General features: G+C 51.7%; 6 protein-coding genes across 6 annotated transcripts, besides 1 other annotated feature; 3 read left to right on the forward strand and 3 right to left on the reverse strand.

Moving 5' to 3' along the window:
- Positions 1-455: 455 nt before the first annotated feature.
- Positions 456-1,740, forward strand: NFIA_035750 (proteasome regulatory particle lid subunit RPN11; the record flags this gene model as incomplete). Its single annotated transcript, XM_001265903.1, has 4 exons — positions 456-524; positions 685-938; positions 1,002-1,537; positions 1,592-1,740. 4 exons carry the CDS (start codon positions 456-458, stop codon positions 1,738-1,740), a joined length of 1,008 nt encoding a protein of 335 aa, XP_001265904.1.
- A 351-nt stretch (positions 1,741-2,091) lies between these two features.
- On the reverse strand, positions 2,092-2,937 carry NFIA_035760 (uncharacterized protein; the record flags this gene model as incomplete). The annotated part of the gene is made up of 1 exon (XM_001265904.1): positions 2,092-2,937. The coding sequence occupies one exon, from the start codon at positions 2,935-2,937 to the stop codon at positions 2,092-2,094; it is 846 nt and encodes a 281-aa protein (XP_001265905.1).
- Positions 2,938-3,298: 361 nt separating this feature from the next.
- Positions 3,299-3,327: a microsatellite.
- Positions 3,328-3,610: 283 nt separating this feature from the next.
- NFIA_035770 (protein translocase subunit TIM50) lies at positions 3,611-5,281 on the forward strand (the record flags this gene model as incomplete). The annotated part of the gene is made up of 3 exons (XM_001265905.1): positions 3,611-3,874; positions 3,933-4,637; positions 4,697-5,281. The coding sequence occupies 3 exons, from the start codon at positions 3,611-3,613 to the stop codon at positions 5,279-5,281; spliced, it is 1,554 nt and encodes a 517-aa protein (XP_001265906.1).
- A 412-nt stretch (positions 5,282-5,693) lies between these two features.
- Positions 5,694-8,037, reverse strand: NFIA_035780 (putative C6 transcription factor; the record flags this gene model as incomplete). Its single annotated transcript, XM_001265906.1, has 5 exons — positions 5,694-6,130; positions 6,206-6,341; positions 6,406-6,790; positions 6,846-7,283; positions 7,343-8,037. The coding sequence occupies 5 exons, from the start codon at positions 8,035-8,037 to the stop codon at positions 5,694-5,696; spliced, it is 2,091 nt and encodes a 696-aa protein (XP_001265907.1).
- Positions 8,038-9,713: 1,676 nt separating this feature from the next.
- Positions 9,714-12,350, forward strand: NFIA_035790 (F-box domain protein; the record flags this gene model as incomplete). Its single annotated transcript, XM_001265907.1, has 1 exon — positions 9,714-12,350. The coding sequence occupies one exon, from the start codon at positions 9,714-9,716 to the stop codon at positions 12,348-12,350; it is 2,637 nt and encodes an 878-aa protein (XP_001265908.1).
- Positions 12,351-12,687: 337 nt separating this feature from the next.
- Positions 12,688-15,062, reverse strand: NFIA_035800 (uncharacterized protein; the record flags this gene model as incomplete). The annotated part of the gene is made up of 3 exons (XM_001265908.1): positions 12,688-12,873; positions 12,950-14,484; positions 14,567-15,062. The coding sequence occupies 3 exons, from the start codon at positions 15,060-15,062 to the stop codon at positions 12,688-12,690; spliced, it is 2,217 nt and encodes a 738-aa protein (XP_001265909.1).
- Positions 15,063-15,442: the final 380 nt, after the last annotated feature.

Consider the following 15,442-nt stretch of genomic DNA (forward strand, 5'->3'; position numbering starts at 1 on the left):
CAGCCCTGATATGAGAAGACAGAGCAATATCAAAGGTTATGGTGCTGCGATGGATTTCCGTCCTGCCGGCTGGGGAAATTATAAGTGATGGAGGAAGCGAAGGGGAGGCCGAGCAAAGGCCGCAGAGGCCAGAGCGGGAGACCGAGACCAGACGGAAGAGCTGCTCCCACCGCCTCCGTCAGGCTCGCTGGATCTTGAGCTCTGGTCACGGTTAGTTCTCTGGAGCATCACCAACTGGCTCGTTCTATTTCTACAATCATCCTTTTTCTCCATCTAATCTCACCTTCTTCAACCGGCTACCTAACATCTAATTCCATTGACTTCTATTCATTTCGGCCTCCAAGCAACAGAAAATCTGCCTGTGTGTCGCCGACCGACTGTCGCGCCGTCATTGCTTCCATAGAGGAAGCTATTCTTCATTCTGTCCCCAGTTCTTTCAGAGTCTTTGAGTCACCATGGACCGACTCAATCGGATGCTTCAGGCCGCCCAGGGCATGGGTATGGGAAGCGCGGCTCCAGGTGGTGTAAGTCGGCCCTTTGCGTCATTCACGCTTTGCATCTCTGTCACTCGTGACCATCTATCCAAGGTCTTCTACATAGGCTTCTGCAATAGTCGAATATAGATCATTTATGGCATCAAGTCCCTGAGAACTATGATTGCTGACACTATGCTTCTTTTTACAGGACACCCCGAACCTGATCGATAACTCCGAGACTGTACACATTTCATCACTAGCTTTGTTGAAGATGTTAAGACATGGTCGGGCAGGTGTGCCTATGGAAGTCATGGGCCTGATGCTGGGAGAGTTCGTCGATGAATACACAGTTCGTGTGGTTGATGTTTTTGCCATGCCCCAGAGCGGTACTGGTGTCAGTGTTGAGGCCGTGGACCCCGTTTTTCAGACCAAGATGATGGAGATGCTTCGGCAAACTGGACGGTAGGTCTCGGCAGGGCGAAGCAAGTTTGAAAGTTGCACCGCTGATAGATTTTCAAAACGCAGGCCGGAAACAGTCGTTGGATGGTACCACTCCCATCCTGGTTTTGGCTGCTGGCTTTCGTCCGTGGACATCAACACTCAGCAGTCATTCGAACAGCTCACTCCCCGAGCTGTCGCAGTTGTGGTTGATCCGATTCAATCTGTTAAGGGAAAGGTTGTCATTGATGCCTTCCGACTAATCCAGCCTCAGACGGTCGTCATGGGCCAGGAGCCCCGGCAGACGACATCCAATTTGGGTCATCTGAACAAGCCATCAATCCAGGCGCTCATCCACGGATTGAACAGACATTACTACAGCATCGCTATCAACTATCGTAAGACGGGACTGGAGGAGAACATGCTGATGAACTTGCATAAGCACGTGTGGACAGAGGCGTTGCAGATGAACGACTTCCATGAGGAAGGCCAGCACAACGTGGAGCGGATGAAGCAGCTAGTGAGCCTTGCTGAAGGTTACGAGAAGCGAGTCAAGGAGGAGACAGAGCTCACCAAGGAGCAACTCAAGACGCGATATGTTGGAAAGGTTGACCCCAAGAAGCGTAAGTCCTACACCTGTCTTTCCTTGGTTTGCTTGTTATTAACCATCTTTACAGACATTGAAGATGTGAGCCAGCAACTGATCGAAGACAACATCGTTGCGGTATCGCGGCAGATGATTGACAAGGAGGCTTCGGTGGCGCGTTTGTCCAGCGGAAAGGGAGCTCAAGAGGGGACGGGCATGGATGTGGACGAGGAACTATAGATACGCTCCAGAGGAAGATGAGGAATGCCAACCGACTTTTTCCCCCTATGTTCTGGAGCTCTATGCTTGACTTCTATGGACTGAAGAGATGAAATTACAAATAGATAAATGATGCTTGATATAGTATGAATGGTTGAGAGAATGCGCTGAAACAACAATGTGCAGAGCAATAATGTGTAGTTATACAACCCCGAACGCCATGCTAGTGATTCAGCCTGTTAGGGCTGCACAACGCCAAGTGCTCTCCTCAAACTATTGGAAATTATATAGCGTATCCACCTGACTTCTATGTGAAAGGTCCAAGGTCCACTGCGCCTCGAGAAAATCCTTAGCCAGACGTTGTGTCACTATTTATTGCACTGAATTCTGGCAGTCGGCTTCTTCAAATTCCACTTGATTCGGTTTTTGTTCACCCTCACTATCCCAGTCTGTCCATCCTCGCTCGGGTCCCCAGAGAATCTTTTTCTGAGCTGCCCTCGCCTCATGTACCAGGCGCTTCATTAGGCTTCCGCTTTTGGAGACAGATGGGTAACCATCAAATTCCACTTGTATCACATGGGGCAATCTCTCCAGAACCTGCTTGAGGATCTTGCCCGCAAAATCGGTGTAGAAGCCTGGAGATATGCGAAAGCCTTCAAAAACAGGATGCGATGGATCGCATTCAAGGAACACCTTCAACGTTCGAACGCACACCATCTTTTCCAGCCCCAACCGATTGTTCACCACCCACTCCCGAGGAGGCGAGGTCCAACTGGAGCCCAGAATCAGCTCGATTGTCCTCACGGACGCCTTGTGTCTTGCTGGCAAAGCTCTGACAGTTGGCGTGCGGGACCAATCCTGAATTGGGAACAGGCGGAAAGTCAGCGCAGAGTAGAAATAATCCGTAGCCTCATCGTGGATACGCCGGCACACGAGGAACAGAGCGACACGGACCCGAAAGGGAGCGATGGGAGGATTCTTTGCTGAGGCGCCTACACTTCCATTGGCTCGCCGCGGTTTCAAACGATAAGGTGTGAATAGAACCAGGTCATATATGCGCAGACGAATCTCGGAAGGAAGATCGAGGAAGCGAAAGGGCGTTGGAGGAATGGACTCCTCCTTCAGGATGTCCTCGTCCTCTTGATTCTCACTTGTATCGGGTTCGGGTGGCGGGCCCTCGATCTTTACCTTCCCAAAAGCATCTGAGAGGGAATCCATGTTGGCAGATAATGGAAGCCCGAGGCTAGGTACAAGTACGTTGTGGATATTTAAGGGAAGGAGAATGGCCTTAGGTCAAATTCTGTGTTCATGCCATTTTTGTACTTAACTGAGGATTAGTCACTTCTTAAGGAACAAGAGCTCCTGAAGGGAGTATACATTAGAGGCCAGATATATCTTGCGAGGAAAGAAATATTTGTATCCCACGAACGGGGCTGCAGCTTCACTGGAAACCTTTGCTGCGGCTCTTGGGAGTGGGATAGAAGAGAATCTTCAGTCTTCCCAGCTAATACAACCCGGCATGCATGATATGAGAGCTTGTTGGGTCAAATTAATCTGGGTTGAATCAACTTTCAAAACTGAAGAAGAAAAGAAGAAGAAGAGAAGAAGTACCAAAGTTGGCGGAAGATGGCGGATTTTAAGACCGGTGGAAAGGGCTGCGTTAATGGATTCTGCCGCCCGCCGTATGCGAGCGCTTCCAACTTTTCTGAAGGTCCTCTGGAACGAGACAACTTCTAATCATATGCCAATTATCAGGACAGGCAACTTTTTCCATCTGATCAGCTGGTTGTCTGTCTTTATTAGATCTATCTGGATTCTTCCCAAGCGGAGCATGAGTGCGCTGCCTTCTCTTATCTCTGACTATTAGGTGCTCCGTCTTCTCATCGTCATTATGCTTAGCCGTGCTGTACTACCTTTAACGAGGTCCAGCGTCCTTACTTCCACTATCCGCGTATCAGCTGTCTCAGTCCCGAAATCGCGATGGTACGCAAAGAGCACTAAGCCCAAGGCTCCTTATAAGCTTCCAGAATCCGTCAAGCCTTCGCAGTCCGAACAGCCCTCGTCTACTCCAAAACCAGAATACTCGGCGGAACAAACAGAGTTCGATACAAAGGCGGATCCAGCGGGGAACGCTGCGCCGGAGGCTTCTGAAGCTGTAAGCGTTTGATTCTCTGAACTGTTCCAGACTCCTCTAATTCTTGAATCCTCTGCAGACCGAATCAAAACCTCAACAACCGCTTCCTGACCTCACTCAGGGTATCCCGTCCACTCTTGCCGCAGAATTAGAAGGTCATACGAAGAAATCTGGACAGACTTCGTTGAATCTCACAGAGGACCCTTCGCGTTCCGAAGATTATACCGATGATGGCCGAGGCGATATTCCCAAGGATGGCTACGTCTCCTCGCTCGATCGCCGCAGGGCTCGTATGGCCAACTTGATGTACGCCTTTTTCCTCTTAGCTGGCGCTGGAGGAGTGGCTTACTTGGGACGGAACTGGGAGACCGAAGAAGAAGCGAAGGCGCACCCCGACATTCCATCCGGCTGGAGCTTCTCGTCATGGTATAACCGCATGAAGGCCCGTTTGAGCGATATCACCAGCTACTACAAGGATCCCGCTTTCCCGAAGCTGCTCCCTGATGAGGATCCCAATCTCCGCCAACCTTACACGCTTGTTCTCAGTCTGGAGGATCTGCTTGTGCATAGTGAGTGGAGCCGTGAACACGGATGGCGCATTGCCAAGCGGCCAGGTGTCGACTACTTCCTTCGTTACCTGAACCAGTACTACGAGCTTGTTCTCTTCACTAGTGTCCCCAGTATGATGGCGGATCAGGTTCTCCGGAAGCTCGACCCCTACCGTATCATCCGTTGGCCACTGTTCAGAGAAGCTACCAGGTACAAGGATGGTGAATACATCAAGGTAGGCCAGGATAGCTCAGACCTAGCCTTTTAAAACAGAACTCACTAACATATCTGTAGGACCTGTCATACCTGAACCGCGATCTGTCCAAGGTGATCCTGATCGATACCAAGGAGGAGCATGCGCGCCTGCAGCCCGAGAATGCCATCATTCTGGACAAGTGGCTTGGTGACCCCAAGGACAAGAACCTCGTTGCACTGATTCCCTTCCTTGAATACATTGCCGGTATGGGTATCGAAGATGTGCGCCCTGTATTGAAATCATTCGAGGGTACTTCCATCCCTGTTGAATTCGCCAAGCGCGAGAAGATCATGCGTGAGAAGTTCGAAAAGGAAATGGAGGAAGAGCAAAAGAGACGGCCCAAGCGTGGAGTCGGCAGCCTGGCATCTGCTCTGGGCTTGAAGTCTACCCGCACGCTGGACGGCGAACAGAGCCCATCTGAGGGCCTGGCTCAAGGCAAGATGCTCTGGGACCAGATCCGTGAACGAGGCCAGAAGAACTATGAGATGATTGAGAAGGAGATCCGTGAGAATGGAGAGAAGTGGCTTGCGGAAATGGCCGCTGAAGAGGAGAAGGCTCGTCAGGAACAGATGAAAATGATGAAGGGCTCCTTCACCAGCATGTTTGGTGCTGGTAAGCAGTAAGAGGATGTCTGCGGCTGTAATGCTTGACGACCTGTGGCAAACCCATTCCTTCTCTTCTGTCCTATAATGTATATCCGTAATCCTCGTCTGGGTGAGGGGTTCATCTCTAGATGGTTCTTTGGGCTCCTGAGCATCATGGGGGTATTTGTTAAATAGCGCATTGGTTGATTCTTATTGTGTATAAATTGGAAAATTCTTTTAATGCCGAGGTATCTACGGAGTAATCTCACTCAACTCTGCAAAGGAGCAAATAGTAGGTATGTTCCTCCAAGCTTTTGATCAGCAGGTATTGCTGGCTAAATACAAGCCCAACAACCTCACGTAAGCCTTTCAATCGGGTATAATTCAAAAAAACAGAGAGAAATCCACCCACACCCTTCAGTTCAGCCCAATTACATTATGCGTGTATGTACTACGTGAGATTGACATCCTGAAAGACAGATACATCCCAAATTCCCGTCATGTCAAAGGGGAAACCATCCATGGTTCCAAATGTCCCCGAGATAGACATCATGTCGTCCACGATATCGTTGTTGGTTTGCGTTTCAGGGAGCGAGACAGGGAGCGAGATGGCTGCTGGATTCACGATACGGTTGTCGTATTGACCGGTCGAGGGGTTGAGGGTCGGGTCTGCGGTGCCTCCGTTGGCAGCGAGGCGGTTGAGGATGCGTTCGCAGTGATCGAGGCACATGTCGGCGACATCCCAGTCTTCTTCTTCTCTGACGCGGCGCAGGATGCTCCGGAATGTTTCGACGTTTGCGAGGCAGGAGCGGGCTACTTCGCTGTCTGTTGTTTCTAGTGCGCAGCGGACGAGGAGCGTGGCGGTTGATGTGAGGTGGAATGCGCTGTCTAACGGAGGGTTAGCATAGAACGATAGATCAAGAGCTTGGTGGGTTGGGAAAATCCTAATTAAGGTGGACGTACATGGTAGCCAGAATTCTTGAAAGTTTTGCTTGCGCAGAGACGAGATAAATCGCACAATCTCCTCTGCTGATTTTCGACACTCGGTCTGGAAGTACCGGCGGGCTTCTGGGTTGTCCGTCTCGGCATTATTCACTTCCTGCATGGGACGTATTAGAGCACAATGCCTGGAGCAAGGACATATGCAGTTCACAACGACGTACCTTGAGCTCGACTCTGCTCACCAGCATCTTAACTGCCAGGAAGGACAACTGCAGGCTACTGATTCCTGACACTCGAGACTCTGAGCTATGGTGCACCGGTGTTCTGAGCCAGTCAGGAAGAGAGTCTTCCCACATGTCGAGGTCGGTCCGAATCTGTCGCAGCTTTTTAGTCGTCTCGCGTGGTAGGCTATGCTGCAGACCGTAAACAAGCGGCAGTAACTCTCCCAGAATCTCCGTCAACCGGCAAAGGCAGATGTGACAGTGGGCTGCCCTCACTCGTTCTGTGGTGCGGCTCGTTGGTGGCACCAGCACGTCGATGGTCGGAAGAGGAACGTCGTATTGATTCTTGGCGATTTGAGGAGGAACTCCATGTCCAAAGCTTCCCCTTGATGGGCGTTAGTATCTACGTCAATTTAGAGGCTAGACGGGGAAGAGCTTACCAACGGTCATGGATGACAACGCCCCACCATAAACGAATACGATTGTTCTTCTCCTGGGGAGACAGCTTCCAGTTGCTAGGGTCCCGGTTGAGGCCCAAGCAATGAGCTAGTGCGACAAGTCGACCGCAACTGATGGCGTTACCCGTCATCGAAAAGATCGGACGTCCGGTCAAATCTACTAGAGCAGCGCTGATCGTTGATAGGCCAGGTGCGGAGAATTCCTCGTGGAGGGCGGCTACCGTCATGTTCACGGCATACCGAACATCTGGTTTCGGATGGCATGCGAGCTTAGGCGTGTGCTTCCAGTAGACTAATGACATGGAGTACACTTGACAGAGAAGCGACGCCGGGGGTTCGCCTGGTGACTCCGATATATATGCTTCCCAGAAGCTTTCTCCATCAAATATCGGGAAAGCTATGTTGAACCTATCCAGGAAACTGGCGATATATGTTAGTCGATTGGAGACCATGACAGATGGCTTAGAAGAGAAACATACAGCCTGACTAGATCATGTTTGAAAGGTCCAAGAATCTGTTCAAGGATTTCCTTCTGGTTTTCGCCTGGGGGAACACCGACCCGCATACCCTGTCTCCGCCTGGAGACGGTGGTGTAGAGGATCGGTTTGCGCGGATCGCTCGAGTAGACGTTGTACGGGTGACTCTTTGGCTCCACAGACTTGCTGGATCGCTCTTCCGGGGGCATGAATTTCTCGATCACCTGCGCATCGTCGGCCACCACGGGTCCGACAATGAAGACGGATTCATTGTGGGGGTCTTCTGTTCCATTGCGTCTGCGGTCGGTTCCGCGACTATCAGAATAGGCACGCGGCCGACTGAAGCTCTCACGCCTTCGAGATGGATTAGGAGAGGAGATAGTAGTATCGGGAGTACGCTTGCGTTTGTGTCCCGTACCCAAGCCCTCACTGACCTGGTCGACAGACCATCGTTTAGAGTCAGAGCCATTGGAGACCGAAGCGTCCGGAAGGGGTTCCTCCTGATAATGACAGTCGGCACCTTGAACCCGGCAGAGCAGGCATGATTGGCCGGGAATGTCTACTGTGCATCGGGATTTGCGCTTTCTGCAGAGATCGCAAGCCCTGACTTTGTGTGATCTGTATGGTCTGGCCCCGGCGTTGAAACTGGGGGAAGCATGTTTCTGCGTTGAGCTATTCTGGGTAGTCGCAGGAGGCATGTTGAGTCATGAAAGGAATATCAGAGCAACGCAAGACAGGGACTATATGTCACCAATTGTGAAGCACCAATTGAGGGTCCCACAGGGTCCTCCACGGCTGGCGTTTGAAACGCCGACGGAGTGGAAGGACGAGACGGTACGGTTGCGGAAGCTTGATAATGGACACTCGCGTGGAAGCAAATACCACACTACTGGACTACCTAGTAGTCGCGAACTGTAAGGTAGTGGTAAAGTAATAGCTCTCAAGAGCTCGAAAGGTCGTAGTCCAATATCCTGTAGGTAATAATAGTAATGACTTCCCAGGGAGTCACTGAGCCAATCACCGGCACAGCAACTAGCGCAAAGACGACTCTGCGGACGACATCGAGGGTGAAGCCAGAATGAAGCCAAGAAATACGAACTTGACTGGTTCTAACAATTGCAGAGCCGTCCGTAGCCCGTCATGACCTGAACTATGGGGTAGGAGAGGCAAAATTGGTATCGGAAACTGCCGAATCCCTCACAGTTCCGGCCAAGTAGTAAAGGCAGGAGGATATCCACCAGTGTATCAGCCGAGCTTGACGAATGAGACTGATATGCGGGGGAAGTGGCTGCAAAAATGCCGACGGTGATTGATCGATTGATCGACTCTGACTAGTTTTTCTGCTCTCTTTTTGGGTTTTGGTTTTCTCCTGTCATCCCTCTGTTTTGCTTTTGCGCTCTTCCTTTCTTCTTTCTTGTCGGCACTTTTTTCTCCTCTTTTTCTTTTTTGCATTTTTCCTCTTCCTTATCGGGATGCTGACTCAGCAGTGAGGCCAACCACGTGCCTCTGAGCCTATTTTTATCCAGTTATTGTTCTGAAGTGATACCAAGACTAGACAGATAGAGTATCGAGCAGGCCAGTTCGATCGCCAGGGTCCGATCTTGTTATCGTCTTCATCTTTCTACCATCTTCAAATGATACCTATCCACCTGGTGGAGTATAACATCGTCACATACGATGTCTTATCCCCAATCCTTCTGACTCTGCGCGCTTCTGAAACACCTCCCAGACGCGCCCTCGAGGTAGCTAAGTATTAGATCACCGTTGGCGTGCAAACACAGCCACAAGCACCGCTTGGTGCCCGCATTGGCGCCTTTATCCTTGCATCTTCCCCTAAAACACACGTCAAATGTCACTCTGGATTTTTTGCTATACCACTAGTCTACTCGCTTCTTGGGGAAAGGAAGATCCTCATAATTGTCTGGAGCTGAATTGAATTGATCTGGCTACAGACATGGTCTTATTCTACCGGACGTAGATGTCTCCATGCAACTATCATGGACCAGGATGTTCGGATGCCGAGCGGCGAGCGGGTAGAGGGCTCCTGTCCTGTACGGGAAGAGTGTCAGCCGTGCATAAGATCCGAAAAGGAGGCTCGTGAACAGAACTCGGCGCCTTTTGGTCTTTTACCTCGCAGTGTGATTGAGCAGTAAGTGACCTGAAGTTCAGCTCGCAATGCGTTAAAGATGTTGTCGTTCATGCGTGTCCTCCGCGACAGGATGAGAGAAATTGCGCTAATGGTCCACATAGGATTCTATACCTTGTTGATGCCAACACTTTCGCGAGTCTTGCCTTGCTCAATCGAAAATGGAGGCGCATCTCGGACTGTGCCGCACTGTATGCGCATCACTTGTCTCGATGTCCATCATTCTCCATGACGGGAGAATCTATCTCCAGTGCAGCTAACCCGGAGAACTTGGCATGTCTCAAACGCCGATTCTTATCAGAGGTCAGGCGAAATGCGTTCGAGGTCTTTCTCAGACCTCGTCAAACTCTGATCAAACTCATCTCAACGTCGATGAGCTCTTCAACAGCTTTTCCGCAGGGCGAGGCTTTTCGTTTTGCTTTTTCGCCCAATGCTCAGATGATCCTCTGCATCAGTTCTTCAAGGATTGTTGTCCTCGACGTAACTTCTGATTCCGCTGCCGTAAAGCATGAGCTCAAAATATGGAGACGACCCCTCAACGCCACCATTCTCGATGATGGTTCCCTCCTTGCAGTTGTCTCTTCTGATCACCAAATCAATATTTATAGTCTAACAAATGAAGAAGCTTCATTGATCCAAGACCTTAAGTTGACAGAAGTTCCCCGAGCTTTGGCGCTTTCCCCCAGCGGAGGCGTCCTGGCAGTCGCCTACAGTGACAAAATCGAAATGTACGCTATCAGAGAGGGAGCTCTCACCACTGAACGCAGAGCTGTCCGCTGCGATGGGGTCGACGCAATCTCGTTCTCGTCTGACGGCGTCATGCTGATTGGTTCTTCTGCTGAGAACGCCAGTAGCAGCCTGGTCACTATAACAGTGCCCTTCTACACTGACCCAGACACCGAATCATCCCCGAGAGAGGTCCAAGTTCGGATGTGGACGACCCAGATCCTCTTCCCGGACCTGATATCTGGTTACAGCCACGCGTGCTTACTGCCACTTCATGCAGAGGGCGAGGGCAGCTGGATTCTGGGGTATGACCGCCGGATCCGAGCTTTCAGAGCGTTTGGGGTCACCAATGCAAACTCCGGAACAACGTATTTTGTGGGACCCATTTCGGCCAACACATTGCAGGAGGCATTACCGACAATGCTTCCCTCCGCTGACGGCCAAGGCGAGCTCGTTGCGTTGGGATTCCGGGATTCCGGCCTTTGGGTGTACGGAGTACCAAGTCGACTTGATATTGCTGGTTCGACTGGAGAAACGCAAGCCTCACCTAGTGCCCCTCAACACCATTCGATGAGAAATTTGGGCAGTCTGCCGCATAATAATGCACTCCGGTTGGAGTGGACGATCGACAAGCCCAAAACAATAGTCAGCGGACACAAGATGAGCGACATGCCCGGAATGACCGCAGCCCGCTGGGTCCGGTACGCACACTCTATGGTCGGACAACGTCGCCTGGTGGCAGTGGCTCCTGGGGGCGTCAGGCCGCCTACGATCGGCGATGAAGATGTCCCAGTTGACGGTGGAAGAGTCCTTCTCTTGGACTTTGAGCGGTCTACAACCAACGGACAAATCACCGAGGTTAGTATTGAGATCGGGGAAGCAGAACCAAAACTACTGAGCGAGCCGAATTCGAGTTTGGACACCGAAGTGGAATTGGAAAGGAGGCGAACCCTCCTGCATCGCAGTGATGCCGCATCTCAACAAGTAAGAGCTGCTGCTCGAGAGACTCGCACATCTATAAATCGCGAAAATCACCATATATTGTCCTTCAGTCCTCGGAGGCATAGTTCCTTCTTCTCCAGCTCCTCAAATGATAACGAAACGCCTCCAATACCCGACTCTCCCTACGACAACACGCAACCACGCTCTCAAGACACATTGCGTCGTGCTGCTACGGCTGCATCGTCGAGTCGTGGGCGATACAACCCTTTGTACCGTGATCGATGGAGCCGAATACAGAATGAGAGGCGAATACCGCAGGTGCCCGAGGCGTTTCAAATCCCTCACGAAAGTGATGCCGACAACTGGGTTCCTCCACCCCCTCCTTATTCCAGTGAGCCTGACGCTCCACTTCCGGAGTATCTTAGGAGGACTCTTCTTCCCACGAGAACTGAACCGTCTTTGAGAGTTGGCGTCGCGCCTACTTCAGTCCGGAGATCGCAAACTACTCGCTGGGACAACGTGTCCCAGGAAGGAACTTCTGCAACTCCCCCGCAGAGGCTGAACACCGTCGCTGGCTCCCTATGGGCCCGGAGAAGAAGGGATTCCGAAACCCGTCATCAAAGTTTACGACCAGACGATATTTTTCGAAGGAGAGACCGTTCTGCCAGCCGTTCACATCAAACTGAAATCCCAGAAGCACGTCCGCGTTCACCTACCAATGTCGAGGAGCCATCAGCAGGAGTAGATGGTACTCACACTCCAACCCATTCACCCTTTCCAATACGTCCTGCGCCGGCCCCCTTGCAAGCGCAACCTGTGATCGACCAGCCCTTTTTACATCACGACTGGCAATTCGATGCATCTGCAGCTCTTACCATACCCCAGGGAATGAATCATTATCCATTTTCGGTCTCGTCTCCCAACCTGCAGGTTTCAGGTTCTGAATTCATTGATCCGGCAACCGTGCGAAATAGCAGCCGACTACATGGTGTCCACAGGTCGGCAACTCGACGCTCACAATCTCATGACATCCGGTTGCCATCAACAGGAATACAACCTCTTAATCGCCGAGTATCCACAGATCCTACACTGTCGTCCACATCAGCGAATGAGCTGTGGCGAAGACGTATAGAGGAGTGGAACGAACAAACGATCTACGAAAGGAGCAAAAGGCGATCTAGATGTGTTTTGATGTAGGCTAGTCTTGGTTTCCGTTTTTCATCTTTCATATTCTGTCCACTTGAAGCATTCATTGAAGTATCCATACCGCTGTTTGGGACTGTTTCCTGGATACATTCGACTCGATATACATACATGCATCCTTCTGGGGCAGCGCTTCGGAATTCTGATTTCACGCTCGATATTTGGATACCCATGAGACCGAGTCTCGACTTTCGTTACGGAATGCTATCCTGCAGTTTGGCAACTCTTTCAGTTTTATGAATTTGGCTGTAGACAATTGGAGCAACACTACAGGCATCGAACGCGCATATTAGAAGCAATTAGGAAGTCATTATCATCAGAAATCTCAAAATCAAAGACGCGCATGGGATATAAGCATGGTCTCAGCTACCGCTTCCACATCCTCCTCCGCCTCCTCCTCCTCCCCCTCCACACCCTCCTCCTCCACCACCCCCACCACCACCACATCCACCTCCTCCACTGCATGACACTCCCAGGCCACAGCAGCCTCCAGCCGCGACACCGCCCCCACATGTGCCTGCACAACAGTTCCCATGATCTCCTGCAATGGTGCTCATACAGGTCGGGTTTGATGCATAAGCGTCAGGGTTCACGCACGGGTCACACATGTAAGGTCCGTAGTAGGGCACGACCATCGGGACACCCCAGACCACGGGAGCGGCGTACATATTGGCGTCTGCTGCAGATGACGAGGAACGTCTCTTGGGATCGTCAGTTTTGCCGAGTTTGCGATTTCTCTTCTCGGCACGTCGGCGCGCCTTCTCGTAATTGTGACGGAGTTTCAGGGCCTGTACCCTTCGAGGGTCGATGCCGAGCATCTTGTCCCTGGTCTCGGCTCGAACGGCGTTGTGAGCGGAGATGTGTGGGTTCTTTTCTGGGTCGGACGAGATGTCCTGTCTGTTGTGGAGATTGGCAGCGGCTTCGCGGGCTTTGGCCGCTGCGGAGGAAACGAAAGGGCCGCCCCGGAGGTCGGGCGCACGGATGGCCTCGCAGTACCAGCATGTGCACTCGCTGTAGATCTCGCCGTCGGTTAGCTTCCTGTATATCTTGCTGGTCCATTCGAAGCCATCGGAGAGCCGATTCTCGTCGACTTTGTCGTCGTGATCGATGAAGGTGGCTATCCTGATATGCGAATTTGTTTGGTGGACGGAGTACTTGAAGTACCGCTGGGGGGCAAGCTGATGCGTGTGCCAGGCGAGGTCCACGTCGAGGGTGGGGACGGCCATGCGTCGCGGATTTGACGCCATGATGTGGAAGAACACATGGTATTTGCGTATCAGGCGGTCCATGGTTGCCATCACGGTGGGCGAGTGCAGCCAGTCGATGTGATCCATCTTCTGGACGAATGTCCCCTGTCGGATAACGGCCCCAACCAGATCTAGAGCAAAGGGTCCGGTATTATTCCAGTAATGGGACATCATGCGACGAAAGGCTACTCCATCTTCCCTCAGAGGCTTCCTGTTGTTTGCCAGTCGCATGATTTGCCAATCCTTGAGCTTGTTTTCGAGCTGGTCGCGCAGCTGGCTGACAGTCGTGCAGCGTGCTTGCCGTGCGTCGGTATAGTCAAGGAGGTCATTGCCCAATGTCTCGACGAATCGGTTGGGGAACGTCGAGTGTTGACGATTTCGGCTCCCTCTGATCGATTCCGGGATTCCACGCAAATTGTACAGTGTCCCTGGCATCGGTACTTTCTCTTTCAGCCAATCCACGACATCCCTTCTGAATTTTCGGACTCTCAGCAGCTCGTGGTCGACTGTCGAGCCGCACTTTGGGCATTTTACGTTGAAGTTCTTGTCTGCATAGCCGTCGAACTTGTCAAACGCCGTCTGAATCGGGAGGGAGATTCTGCCTCGAGTCCAAGGTACCGATACTGTATTCTCACAAGCGGGACACTCGATTAACTTCTCCAGGGGGTCGTGCAGGTTGTCCCATGCAAAGCGCGTCATGCCGTTGAAACGGACCCTCGCGCGATCCCCCGCGTCATACTCTAGGGTTCGGTTATCGATACAATCATTGATCGTTTCCCAGGGGAAGCCGCCTGCCCAGAGGCTCATCTTCCCAGACCGAATGCAGTCCTCGAGGAAGGCTCTGGGGTTCAGCATATGCGCATGCCATACCATGAGGACATCTGCTCCTGTTAGCACTACTCGACGCCACTACCAATCTGATGGAAAATAGGTATATGAGAAAACTATGTATCGATCACTCACCTAAAGGGGGCAGCGAATCCTTGGACCAAGATAGCAGGTGGTTGCCTTGGGTAATGTGATCATAGCTCTCATGCTCCAGGTCCTTAAGGCGAGCGCATGGCCTGCTGCTTGGGACGCACGTCTCCCACCACTTCGTGTAACGATCAACTGCTCTAGCCGTATAGACAGCCCATCTCTTTTCTCTCATGCGAGCCCGAACCTCATCGACGTGGTCAGGGAACTCGGTCTGTGGCGGGTCATGGAGGCCGAAGAGGCCATCGTTCCCGGCCACACTATCACGCAGGTCCGCTAGCGCCGCGATGAATTTGAGATGAGCGACACACTGGTCCCTGGTGACGGTTGTTGACATGGGGAGCCCGGCATTGTACGACAGATTCAGCGGTGGGATTGTTGATGGTTGCTCGTCAATCTGGTCATAGCCGGGTGGTTGCTCGGAAGATGGTCGATCAGAATCCTCTGCAGCCTTACCTTTGACGAGCTCTTCAGTGATAGTCATGTTGGCGGATATATGCGAATTAGAGTCATCAAACTTGCTAAGGAAGAGATATCTTTGCAGGGAGTGGAGTGAGCTCTTTAAATGTTACTCGGGACTACTTCACCAGGTTTCGGGTACAGGTCAACGACATCATCACTAAGGCTAAGCCATCAAGAACCTCAGTTCAGAAACGATAAAGATCATGAAATACCTGATCCGGTCATAGGACTGCAGCGCTCCAAGGTGTGAAGCTCTTCGGTATCAGACAGCTCCTGTTATCTTGACCAGCCTACTGAAGTACCTAGTGGGTACTCCTGAGCACCGGGCAAGGCAGTGCAGGGCGAGGGCTGTCTGGGGCAACGAGTTGGCGAGACACAGCCCCCTCGGATCAGTTCAATCAT

This window comes from Aspergillus fischeri, genomic scaffold (genome assembly GCF_000149645.3).
Source record: "Aspergillus fischeri NRRL 181 1099437636247 genomic scaffold, whole genome shotgun sequence".
In the NCBI taxonomy this organism is placed as follows: Eukaryota; Fungi; Ascomycota; class Eurotiomycetes; order Eurotiales; family Aspergillaceae; genus Aspergillus; species Aspergillus fischeri.